This window comes from Neofelis nebulosa, chromosome 18 (genome assembly GCF_028018385.1).
Source record: "Neofelis nebulosa isolate mNeoNeb1 chromosome 18, mNeoNeb1.pri, whole genome shotgun sequence".
In the NCBI taxonomy this organism is placed as follows: domain Eukaryota; kingdom Metazoa; phylum Chordata; class Mammalia; order Carnivora; family Felidae; genus Neofelis; species Neofelis nebulosa.
Window position 1 is genome coordinate 42,069,723 of NC_080799.1, and position 12,422 is coordinate 42,082,144.

A 12,422-nucleotide genomic window follows, 5' to 3' on the forward strand; every position below is an offset into this window, starting at 1 on the left:
CTGTACCATGTCGATGCCACACACACGGCCACTCGTGTTGTTTCCTACACATCTTGTCCTTTGTGCACGTGGCCAGGTGGCTTCGGGGTGAAGGAGGTGTGGTCGGTGAGGGACTGAGGGACGGAGATGACACAGAGGCCACACGAGAGAGAAATGGTACTTTGAGAGGGACTGGGAAATCCTGTGTGCTCATGCTTGGAGGTCCCCGTGCTGCCCGTAACCCCTCTCATGTCAGACAAGTAGTTGTCAGGTTGTTTTCTTTTCCTTTTAACTGTTCTTAGTTCCTTTACATGTCTTTAATTTCTGCAGCTTCAACACTGTGAGAACTCTCATATTCTGTTTAGGCTCGGGTTTTGTTTTGTTTTTGTTTTTCTTTAATAATTTACCGTTTAACTCTGTGATCACTTAAGGTTAGAGTTTAATTTCCCCAAATTGCTTTTCATCTCACCTGATGCCCATTTATCAGGGCACACATACATTCTCCAGAGCATTTTAACATAATTTGGTGAAGGTTTAATAGATTAATTTCCTCTAATTCCATTAATTTCCTTTAATTTGTATATCTACGTTTCTCCTCACACCACATGATTTGATTATTGTTTTAGAATATATGATAAAATCTAGTAGGGCCGACCCTCCTCTCATCTCTGTTTAACTTCTCCTCCTTGAGCGTTTGAAGATTAGCCTTCCCTGTTTTGTTTTCCCAAGTGAAGTTTCCAGTCATTTTAACGTTACTCTTAAGACGTGCCAGTGTTCTCGGGCGGTGCTCCTTTGGGTTAAGGTCATAGTGACATAATGACATTTGGAAAGCTCTTACGGTTGCTTAGTTTCTCATTTCCATTTCTGTTTAATTTCTAGATTTTGGATCATTGTTTGACTTGGAAAATGATCTTCCTGATGAGCTGATCCCCAATGGAGGAGAATTAGGCCTTATAAACAGTGGGAACCTTGTTCCAGATGCTGCTTCCAAACATAAACAACTGTCAGAGCTTCTGCGCGGAGGCAGCGGCTCTAGTATCAACCCAGGAATAGGAAATGTTAGCGCCAGCAGCCCCGTGCAGCAAGGCCTCGGTGGGCAGGCTCAAGGGCAGCCGAACAGTGCAAACATGGCCAGCCTGGGTGCCATGGGCAAGAGCCCTCTGAACCAGGGAGATTCTTCAGCCCCCAGCCTGCCCAAACAGGCAGCCAGCACCTCTGGGCCCACTCCCCCTGCTTCCCAAGCACTGAATCCGCAAGCACAAAAGCAAGTGGGGCTGGTGACCAGCAGCCCTGCCACGTCGCAGACGGGACCTGGGATCTGCATGAATGCTAACTTTAACCAGACCCACCCTGCCCTCCTCAATAGTAACTCTGGCCATAGTTTAATGAACCAGGCCCAGCAAGGACAGGCGCAAGTCATGAATGGCTCTCTTGGGGCGGCCGGCAGAGGAAGGGGAGCTGGGATGCCGTACCCCGCGCCCGCCATGCAGGGGGCCTCGAGCAGCGTGTTGGCGGAGACGTTAACGCAGGTCTCGCCGCAAATGGCCAGTCACGCGGGACTGAACACGGCGCAGGCAGGAGGCATGACCAAGGTAAGTGAGCTGAAGTGCTCTGAATGCTTCCTACTCCTGGGGGCGGGGAGCTTCTCCTTCCTAGCAGGTAACGCGGTAACGGGGGTGGGGGCTGGTGGAATGCGGCATGTTCCTGCCTCCTTCAGTCTTTCCCTCTGCACCTCAGATTTGGAGGAGGGAGAGTTGGTATCTGGAACCCAGAGAGAAAGATCCCTGCCCCTGTCCTTAGAGTGGGAATTCTTGGGGCGCCTGGGTGGCTCAGTCGGTTGAACGTCCGACTCTTGATTTCGGCTCATGTCGTGGTCCCAGGGTCGTGGGATCGAGCCCTGTGTCGGGCTCTGCATTTAGTGTGGGGCCTGCTTGTGATTCTATCTTTACCTCTTCCCCCTCCCCCACTCGTGCACGCTCTCTCTCTAAAATGCAGTACAGTAAGGTGGGAATTGTTAAAGAAGCCCGCAGTAGAGTAACCTGCACGCGAGGCAGTTGAGAACGTTGGGAAGGTATCTGGACTAATTGCCAGTTTTCAGCCCCTGAGGACGATGTGTGCACATAGGACCGCATGGTTGAAAGAGGCACCTTCTGCTGGGAATCAGCTTTGTGTCGCATCCCTGACTCTCGTGGAGGCTGCTCTATCCCGCTTTTACCCAGCTGACGGAGTTGTCGCCCGGTAGACCCTTTCCTTTTGACATTCGCCCGGCCGGCGAAGTGTCTCTTGTCCCAGTCCCCATTTTACCAGCAAAGAAGCTGCATTCCGGGCTGCTCAGCTGCCTGCCATGAGGAGGCGGTGGAGCCTGGGCAGCTTGGGCCTTCGGGTCACAGGAGAGACTTGGGAGCTGTGGTCCCCAGAGTGGGGTCCGTGGGCCGGCAGGGGCAGCGTCTGCAAGGAGCTTGTTAGAAGCGCAGAGCTCCCGACTCGGAACGTAGGGTGCGGCCCGGCACCCTGCGCTCTCCAGAGCCTCCGGGGGGCCGGGGGGCCTGTGCAGGCTGGGCTCTGGCTTGTAGCCACCGGCCTGCAGTGGGCAGTGGGCATGCAGAGTGGCGGCTGAACTCGGAGAGCAGGGAGGGGAGAAGCTGGGGAGACGGGAGACGGGACAGGAAGGGGGCAGGCTGATTCTCAGTGAGGGAGCAGGCCCCGCAGAGGCTCCCAGACGAAGGCTACTCAGCGCCGGCCACTGGAGCACCTGTTTCAGGCAGCATTTGGAACAGCAAATTCTAGAACAGTAGAATCGTTTGGCTGTTGCTTGGATTTGAGCCGTCCAAATAAAGGAAAAGGAGAAGTAAGAGTAGCACGCAGTCTCCCCATAAGGCTCATGGGGGCATTGGGAGAGGCACGGGAAACCCGAGGACTGTCTTAGGTAAGGAGACCATTTTTTTTTTTTTAACTTGGGAAATAAAAATGAGATAGAGTTGACCATTGAACAACACAGGTTTGAACTATGTGAGTCTGTTTATACGTGGGTGGTTTTTTTTTCCATAAACACAGTACTGTAAATGCATTTTCCTTATGATTTTGTTATAACATTTTCTTTTCTCTAGCTGGCTTTATTGTAAGAAAACGGTATAATACATATATGTAACATACAAAATAAGTGTTAAACTACTGTTTATGTTATTGGCAAGGCTTCCGATCAGTAGTAGGCTATTAGTGGTTAAGTTTTCAGGAAATCCAAAGTTCTATGCCAATTTTCAACTGGGTGGGGGTCAGAGCCTCAGACCCCTGCATTGTTCAGCATTCACCTATAATTCCAGACATTAAAATTGCATTTATCTCTTTTGGAATGTTGTTAAAGGGGAATGTGAAGTTCACTTTTACTTGTCCCTGGCATTTGCAGAGGACACCTGCATTCTAGAGGTCGGTTGAGAAGAGATTTCTGTGGGTTAGGGCTCATGGTCCGCTTGATGTTTGCTCTGTCCCAGTTCACTCATCACTCCATGCTGCACCATGGACTTAGAAAACAGTTACTTTTTTTTTTTTTTTTTTTTGGAGAATGCAGAGGGTTTAATGCATGGGTTCTCAAACTTTTTGGTCGTAGAAGTCCTGGATAATCTTAACCACAGTTGAGAGATTTCTTTCAAATGTGCACTATATCTGTCAGTATTTGCCACATTAAATACTGGAACAGAATTTTGAATACCAACCACACGTTCCATTAGCCATTAAGCACAGTGGTATCACATGGTATCCCAGAGCTTCTGGAAAATGCCTCTATGTTTCTGTGAGAGAATGAGATAAAAAAAGGCAATAATGTCTTCGTACTTTATGAAGTAGTTTTGACGTCAAGACCCCCTCCCCCACAGAAGGCCTCTGGGCTCTTTGATCATACTCGGCGAGCCGCTGATCATGCTTATTCCTAAAAGTTGGGCTTGATATACCAACACGCGCCGTTCTCATGTGTAAATACACGGATGATTTCTTCATGTCTTCGAGGTCTCCTGGATAAGTCAGATTTCCAGTGGTCTCGTGTGTCATAATTTGTTTTTATAGGGTTTTTTTTTCTCGTAAAATCTGGACGACTTAACATTCAGTTGATAATGGCTCTTAAGAATCTGTTATCTCTGGGATCCTTACAGTTCATTTGTTGAAGAATCCAGTGGTTTTGTTTATTCGTTCTGGTAGGTTTCCTGTAGTCTGGGCTTGGTCGGTCCATCTCTTGTCATCCCATGCTCCTCTGGCTGCCCCGAGTTTTCATTCCTTTGTGCAGAGTGATCTTTCAGACAGCCCTTCTCGAGTGTTCACTGTGTGGAGAGGAAGCCGCATTGGTGTTGTGGAGACTGCCCCCTCTGTGCCCTGCAGGAACAGCCTCCCAAAGAGGCTGACAGCAAAGGAAGGACTGGGACTGGTGTTTTTTGGAAGGTTGTCATGGCCTTTGGGTGGAAACAAAAGAATAGTGATGGACAAATAGGAAGAGCAAGAGACGAGCGCGTTTTAAGCCAAATAGGACTTAACAAAAAATTTTTACATGTTTTTATTATTTTTGAGAGAGAGAGAGAGACCAAGTGCGTGGTGGAGGGAGGGACAGAGAGAGAGGGAGACACAGGCTCCAGGCTGGTGGGACTGGAACCCATGAACCACGAGATCATGACCTGAGCCGAAGTTGGGATGCTTAACCAACTGAGCCACCCAGGTGCCCCCCTCCCCATAAGATTTTAAAATGCACATGGGGAAAAAGAAATTTTTTAAAAAATAGTGTTGTTTTAAAAATGATCATTACAGGGGCACCTGGGTGGCTCAGTTGGTTGAGCATCCGACTTCGGCTCGGGTCATGATCTCATGGTTCTTGAGTTCAAGTCGCGTGTCGGGCCCTGTGCTGACAGCTCAGAGCCTGGAGCCTGCTTCAGATTCTGTGTCTCCCTGTCTCCCTGCCCCTCCCCCACTCAGGGTCTGTCTCTCTCTGTCAAAAATAAATAAACATTAAAAAAATAATAAAAATAAAAAAATAAAAATGATCGTTACAAAGGAAACACAAATTTCCTACGTGGCTCATTTGGTTAAGCATCTGACTTGGGCTCAGGTCATGATCTCAGAGTTCATGAGTTCAAGCCCACATTGGGCTCTGCGCTGTCAGCATGGAGCCCACTTGGGATCCTCTGTCTCCCTCTCTGCCCCTCCCCCATTCTCTCTCTCAAAAATAAACACTTAAAAATTTTTTTCCTATAAAATAATTCAAATAATAGAAGAGGTCAGCCTTGTTTCTTACAATCACTTCTATACAGTTATGTTTAGCACATACTGTTTGTTCATTAGAAATGGAACCAAGCTACATAAGCACTTTGCTGTTTTACGTAACAGTACATACCCTGCTTACCTTTCCTTGTCAGCGCGCACAGATTTTTCGTTTTCCTACTGATAGCAAAGTATTCCATTATTTGATGCACCGTAATTTATTGATCTACTCCTCTCATGGTGAACATTTGGATTGTGGTTTTTCATTAGTATAAACACAGCTGCAATGAACGTATCTTTGTGTAGGTATATCTGCATACATTGTGGGATAGATTCGAAAAGTGAGGTTACTGGGTCAAAGGCTGTATTAAAAATTTCATTTCTAGAAAGTAATCAGGTATGTGGTTTAACAACAAACCACCAAAAAAAGAAAAAAAAAAAGGCTAGTGCTAGAGTAAGAACTGAAAAGTTGATCTCCCTTAAATTTTGACCTTTGGTTCTCCCAAAGTTTCTCACCAAAGACAACTATTTCTTAACTATCCTGTTGGGTATGATTTGTGCAGAGAGAGGCGTGTGTGTGTGTGTGTGTGTGTGTGTGTGTGTGTAGATATCTCCCCTAAACATAAAGACTAGTATAGTACAGCAGTGCCTGAGTGGCTCAGTTGGTTGAGCATCTGACTCTTGACTTTGGCTCAGGTCATGATCTCCCGGGTTGTGGGATCGAGCCCCTGCATCATAGCACAGAGCCTGCTTGGGATTCTCTGTCTACTCTCTGTCTGCCCCTCCCCTGCTCAAGCTCTCCTGCCCCCTGCCTCAAATAAATAACATTAAAAAAAGAAGAGTAGTATAGTATAACATCTCTCTCTCCCTCCCTATATGTATGTATGTATGTATGTATGTATGTGTATAAATACATGTACCTATTTCCTGCCACTTAATAATGGAAGTTGTAAGTTCCATGTTGGATCGAGCTCACTGGGTACGGTATTAACCCTGATTTGGAGGGATGCCTGAGTGGCTCAGTTGGTTAAGTGTCTCACTTTGGCTCAGGTCATGATCTTGCAGTTTGTGGGTTCAAGTCCCACGTTGGGCTCTGCACTGACACTCAGCCGGAGCTTGCTTCAGATTCTGTTTCCCTCTTGCTCTCTGCCCCGCCCCCTCCTCTTCCTCTTCTTCCTCCTCTTTTTCTCCTCCTCCTCCTCCTCCTCCTCCTCTTCCTCCTTCTCTCTCTCTCTCTCTCAAGTAAATAAACATTAAAAAAAATAATAAAAATTTTAAAAAGTCCCTGATTCAGGTATATCTTAATTTATTTGACTAATGCCCTAATGGCTGTGCGTTTAGGTTGTTTACAGTGTTTTGCTGATAATAACAATTTTGATTTATACATACATCTTTGTACAGCTGAGGGTATCTGCCAGATAAATCCTTAGTAGTGAAACTTCTTGATTAAAGGATACTTACTTTGTTTTTTAACTTTATTTATTTTGAGAGAGTGAGAGAGGGGGAGGGGCAGAGAGAGAGGGAGAGAGAATTCCGAGCAGGCTCCATGCCACCAGCATTGAGCTCAACACAGGGCTTGTTCTCATGAACCGCGAGATCATGAACTGAGCAGAAATCAAGAGTTGGATGCTTAACTGACTGAGCCACCTAGGCGCCCCAGGATACATTTTTAATAAGCATATTATCAGATACGCTCCATAAACATTGTACACATTATGCCCTCACTAAAAGCAGATGAGTCTGTCCCCCGTATCCTCTCCAACACTGACAGTAAACATCCTTTTACTGATTTGCCCTTCTCTTAGGCAGAAATGTCTTTTCCTGAGTTCCTGGGCATTTATATTGTGCCCATATTCTCTGTTAGTTTTTCTGTTGTGTTTCCTTTTTTTCTTGTTGGTTTATATTCTTAATATTCTTTGTATATTAAAAATTAAAACCTTTTAATAAATGTAAGTTTTTTCCTCTTTTCTATTTGCTGAAGTCTGTTTTACCAGACGTATGGGTACTTAGGTTTTACAGTTTGATAGTTCTATGTTTTTCCCCAAATAAATGGATGTTACCAGTTTTTATGGAAACAGATTTATCCATTTTTTTCCTCTGTGGCTTTTGGGTTTTATATCACGTTTAGGAATGCTTTCCCTGTTACAAAATTATGAAATATTCTCCTGTATTCTTTTCCCTTAAGTCTTGGATCTTTAACTCAGAATTGCTTTTGGCTTGAGTGAGATGTAGAGATCTAGCTGTATGTTTCTTCCCAAATTACAGTTGTCATCCCAGTGCCATTTACTTAGATATCGCTGGTCCAGCTTTCTCCCCAGTGATGTGATATACCATTTTTATTACTTTTTGCTCATTTTCAATTATACAGGGCTTGGGTCCCATTCTGGACTTTTGTTTGCTTGTTTCATTGATCTTTGCTTCTCCTGTGCCGGAAGCATAGCATCCTACCTGTATAATGAACTTTAATCCATGACGGAGGTGGTTGCTCTTCCTTCTTTTTTAAGCATCCAAAATTGGCTTTGCCATTCTTACACTCTTCTAGATGTGTCATTCTCAGCCCTGTGTGCACGTCAGAATTACATGGGGAGATTTGTAAAAATATGATGTCTGAACCCCGCTGCAGACCGGTTAAGTTAGATTCTCTGGGGTGTGGCATGAGCGTTGATTCGGTTTACGGTTCTTCAGAGAGCAGTCAGGGTTGAGAAGTGCTGCTTCAGATCAACGCTGTTTTTCAAATTCCTAAAAACAAACAAGCAAAAACTGTGGAATTTGATGGGGATTGTATGGAACTTTGTGAATCATTTAAGAAGGAATTTGACATGTTAAGTTTTAAGTTTTGTGGCTTCCTGAGTCCTCTTACCCTATCCATACTATAACTTGTATGGATAACAGGCTGCGTTTCATGCAGTCTTCTGTTGCTCAGAAGCATTGTATAGTTTTCCTTATATAGGTAATATGCCTTTTTTATTAAGTTTATTTCTGCACGGATTGATGGGTTTACTGTTGCTTTCGATGAGTTATTCTCTTTCATTACCTAACCGCCTACTGTTTTAGCACAGGAGAGATATTGATAGACACGTGTCACTTTGGTAATCTGGCCACTTTGTGGAATTCTCTTATTTATTCTAATGCTTTTTCAAATGTTTCTCGTGGGTTTTCCCAGTGGACAGTCATCTTTTGCATTGTTGATACTTTCATCATCTTGCCAGTATTTCTACCAATGTTTATGTCCTTAGACCTCTCTGTCTTGGATCTGATTAGAGGTGTGTCTAGTATTTTATTATTAAGTATAATGTGAGTTTTGGTTTGGAGTCATTTTAAATTGAAGTATAACTGAATCTTCATTTATTAGTTTTTGGATTTTATCAAATTCCTTTTTAACATCTGTGATGATTATCCTGTGATTTTTTTCTCTTCTGTTTTATGTATGTGACAGATGATCTCAGTAGGTTTCCTAACATCAAATTGAGCCATCTTTGTAATTGTGAAATTAAAAGCTGATATATTGCTAAATTTTATTTGCTAGTCTTTCATTTAGAATTTTTACTTCTCGTTAATCACTAGTGACATTGATCCACATTCTTTTTTGTGTTTTGTCAGGTTTTGATACCCATGTCCCGTTCACTTGGTCAAAGTGAATTTGGAAGCCTTTCACATTTCTTCTCTAAATGGGTTGGCATTTGAATAATCTATTTCTTGAGGATTTGAGAGACTTCACCTGTACAACTCTATAGGTCTAAACCTTTTTTTCCTGGGGGCTGACCGAAGATCTTTGACAACACTCTTGCTATCTTCTATAGATATGGACTTTTTAGACTGTTGGTCTCTTTGATCAATATATTTTTCTTTAAGAAAGGTCTAAATTTACTCAATTTTGAGAAAAACTCAAAATATTAACTTTTATTCTCATGAAAATATATAAAGTGGGTAGTATGTAGTATTTCCATGTCACACATTAAGAAATAGAGGAACACACGAGTGCCTGGGTGGCTCAGTTGGCTAAGTGTCCAACTCTTCATATCACCTTAGGTCTTGATCTCAGGGTTGCGAGTTCAAGCCCTGAACTGGGCTCTGCACTGGGCATGGAGCCTATTTAAAAAAAAAAAAAAAAAAAAAAAAAAATCTTTGGGGTGCCTGGGTGGCTAAGTCAGTTGAGCATCTGACTATTGATTTCAGCTCAGGTCATGATCCTGGGGTCATGGGGTCGTGTCCTGCATCGGGCTCCATGCTGAGTGTGGAGCCTGCTTGGGGTTCTCTTTATCTCTCTTCCTCTGCTCCTCCCCCACACTTACTCTCTCTAAAATAAAAGTAATAATAAAATTTTTTTACAAAGTGGAGGAGCACGGAGTGGAGAGAAGGAAGGAAAGTTGAACAGTTTAGCACAAGTCGTATAGTCAGTGAGTGGCATAGCCAGAACTAGGTCCCACAGTTTGGCTAAAGGTCTCTGTGTCACTAACCTGTGCCTCTGTTCCTGGGTCAGTTGTACAATTTGTATCTTAATAGAAATTCTTTCCATTTCAGGCTTTAATAATTTTAGACTTTCTTGATGTTTGTGATTATTCCCACTTTCTTATTCCCAATTTTCTGACTCTTTAAGAAAATATTGAAAATAGAAAATATAGGGGCGCCTGGGTGGCTCATTAGGTTAAGTGTCTGACTTCAGCTCAGGTCGTGATCTGGCAGTCTCTGAGTTCGAGCCCCACTTCAGGCTCTGTGCTGACAGCTCGGAGCTTGGAACCTGCCTCAGATTCTGTGTCTCCCCTCTCTCTCTGCCCTTCTGCTCTCATGTGTTTGTTCTCTCTCTCTCTCTCTCTCTCTCTCTCTCTCTCTCTCTCTTCCTCAAGAATAAACATTAAAAAAGAAGAAGAATATTTCTTAAAAGGTTTTGGTAAATTGGTAATTTCTCGTGAACTGGTCATTTGGTGAATGGCCTGATGCTGTTGAGACCCTCTGTGTGGTCGGCCTGTCAACTTGGCCATCAGAATAGATCCAGCACTTTCTACCTTTTAGGGTGTCTTTGTGCAGTAGCAGGTAACCCCTCATCCCTCCTGGGCAGACTGACTTCAGTTCGGAAGGAGTGACCTTGAGGCTGGGGGAGGGAGTCGTGGGAGTGGCCAGTGGTCAGTCCCTTGCCTGTGTCCTCCCCTGCCCCCAGCTCGTCCATCATGTTTTCTTTCTTGATGTAACCATTTGTTTTCTGTTCTAAAATTAGGGGCACCTTGGGGCACCTGGGTGCCTCAGTCGGTCAAGCATCTGACTTCGGCTCAGGTCATGACCTTATGGTCCGTGAGTTCAAGCCCCATGTCAGGCTCTGTGCTGACAGCTCAGAGCCTGAAGCCTGCTTCGGATTCTGTGTCTCCCTCTCTTTCTGCCCCTCCTGTGGTCATGCTTTGTCTTTGTCTCTCTCTCAAAAAATAAGTAAACAAAAAAAATTTTTTTTTAATGGTAAACAGCTATTTCAACAACATGGCAATAATGTTAACATGATAGGACTTTAAAAAAATGAAACAGTTTCTCAACTTCAACAGTGGCAAAACCTGATATGTTATCTTTTTGGTAGCATGTTGTCGTTTTCCACTGAAAATAACCCAAATGCTTGTCTTTTAGAAGGAAAGCCAAAAAGATAAACACAAGTGGAAATTGGAAGCTGTGCTTTGAAATTATTCTCCCGGCTACAGGTACCAAGAGTTGTTGCTCGGCACAGAGGTGGCAGAGGGAAGCCAGAAGCTGATAGAGGATGGTGTCATGATGTGTCTGGCCAAGAGTCCAGAATCTAATTCTAAGGTTGATAAAAATGTGCTTTGGTGACCCTAGAAATCCTATTAGTCCTTTCTTGGAAGTAACAGATCTGAAAGGGCCCAAAATAGTTTACATGGTAAACCGGGTTTACAAGGGGTTAGGTGAGGGCTTTTTTTTTCCCCTTAATTTTTTAAATTTAATGTTTATTTTGAGAAAAAGAGAGAGAGAGACAGAGCAGGAGCAGGGCAGAGGCAGAGAGAGTGAGACAAAGAATCTGAAGTAGGCTCCAGGCTCTGAGCTGTCAGCACAGAGCCTGATGTGGGGCTCAAACTCATGAACTACGAGACCATGACCTGAGCCGAAGTCTGGTTCGCAACCGATTGAGCCACCCAGGTGCCCCGAGGGCTTAAGTTTAAATAAGATTTTTGGAGTATAATTCTCTTTTGGAAAGTGGTCAGAAAACATAGAACTCGCTCTTGCCTGAAGCTCTCCCGAAGGGGTAAAGGCTTTGAGTGTATGAAGACCCCCACGGACCCAGGCAGCCAGCATTTTGGTCAAATGGGATGAAGCAGTGATTCTCAGGCTTGAGCCTCCAGAAGAATCAGTGGAGGCTCATTAACCCAGAATCTTATGCCCCTCCCCTGAGTTCCTGATTCAGTGGGTTTGGGGTGGGGCCTAAGAATTTGCATTTTTTGCCGGGTCCCATGTAACCCTGGTTGTGCTGGTCAGGGACCACACTCGGAGCACCTGTGTGCTGAAGGAATAAATTAGCAGATTATGGTGAGTAAGGAATTAATACAGCCAACCTGGCTATTATAGGAATGAATGACTCTCCCACCTTCTCTATTTTTTAATGATAATAGGAAATTTCTTACCTTTAATACCGGGAGAAATAATACTGCACATTTGTCTGATGCTTTTCTTATTTTCATGTACTGTCATCTGATCCTTGAAATAATGCAAAGAAAACAAGGGGATTTTAATTAAATCCTTTTTTTTTTTTTTCCACGTTTATTTATTTTTGAGACAGAGAGAGACAGAGCATGAACAGGGGAGGAGCAGAGAGAGAGGGAGACACAGAATCCGGAACAGGCTCTAGGCTCTAGGCTCTGAGCGGTTAGCACAGAGCCCGACGCGGGGCTCGAACTCATGGACTGCGAGATCATGACCTGAGCCGAAGTCGGACGCTTCACCGACTGAGCCACCCAGGCGCCCCGTAAATCCTTTTTTTAAAAGACTGCCGTGGAAATCAGTGGTCACTGTATGGGTTGAGGAGACTGGAAGCTTTGATTGGGTGCATTGTGCCATGGGGTGCACACTGCTCCTGTAGGCAGAAGTTTTTGGGGGGGAAATACAAAGCCAGCTCAGTAATCCTATCCATGATCTTAATGGAAGGTGATCATAACTGTGCCTAACTTCCTATGATAATTACCCATGAATTTATTTCTTTTTAAAACTTTTTAGGGGCA

At 44.3% G+C, this 12,422-nt stretch overlaps 1 protein-coding gene across 4 annotated transcripts in view; it reads left to right on the plus strand.

The window, feature by feature from the left end:
• The window catches only part of CREBBP (CREB binding protein), a 127,112-nt gene that overhangs the window by 22,696 nt on the left and 91,994 nt on the right, over positions 1-12,422 (plus strand). For 3 of the 4 annotated variants that reach the window (XM_058710575.1, XM_058710573.1, XM_058710574.1), the window contains exon 2: positions 859-1,571. The exons of the other annotated variant lie outside the window; for it this stretch is intronic. In XM_058710575.1, the coding sequence (XP_058566558.1) occupies positions 859-1,571 (713 nt within the window). The remainder of the gene's footprint in view (positions 1-858; positions 1,572-12,422) is intronic. 4 annotated transcript variants of the gene reach the window in all.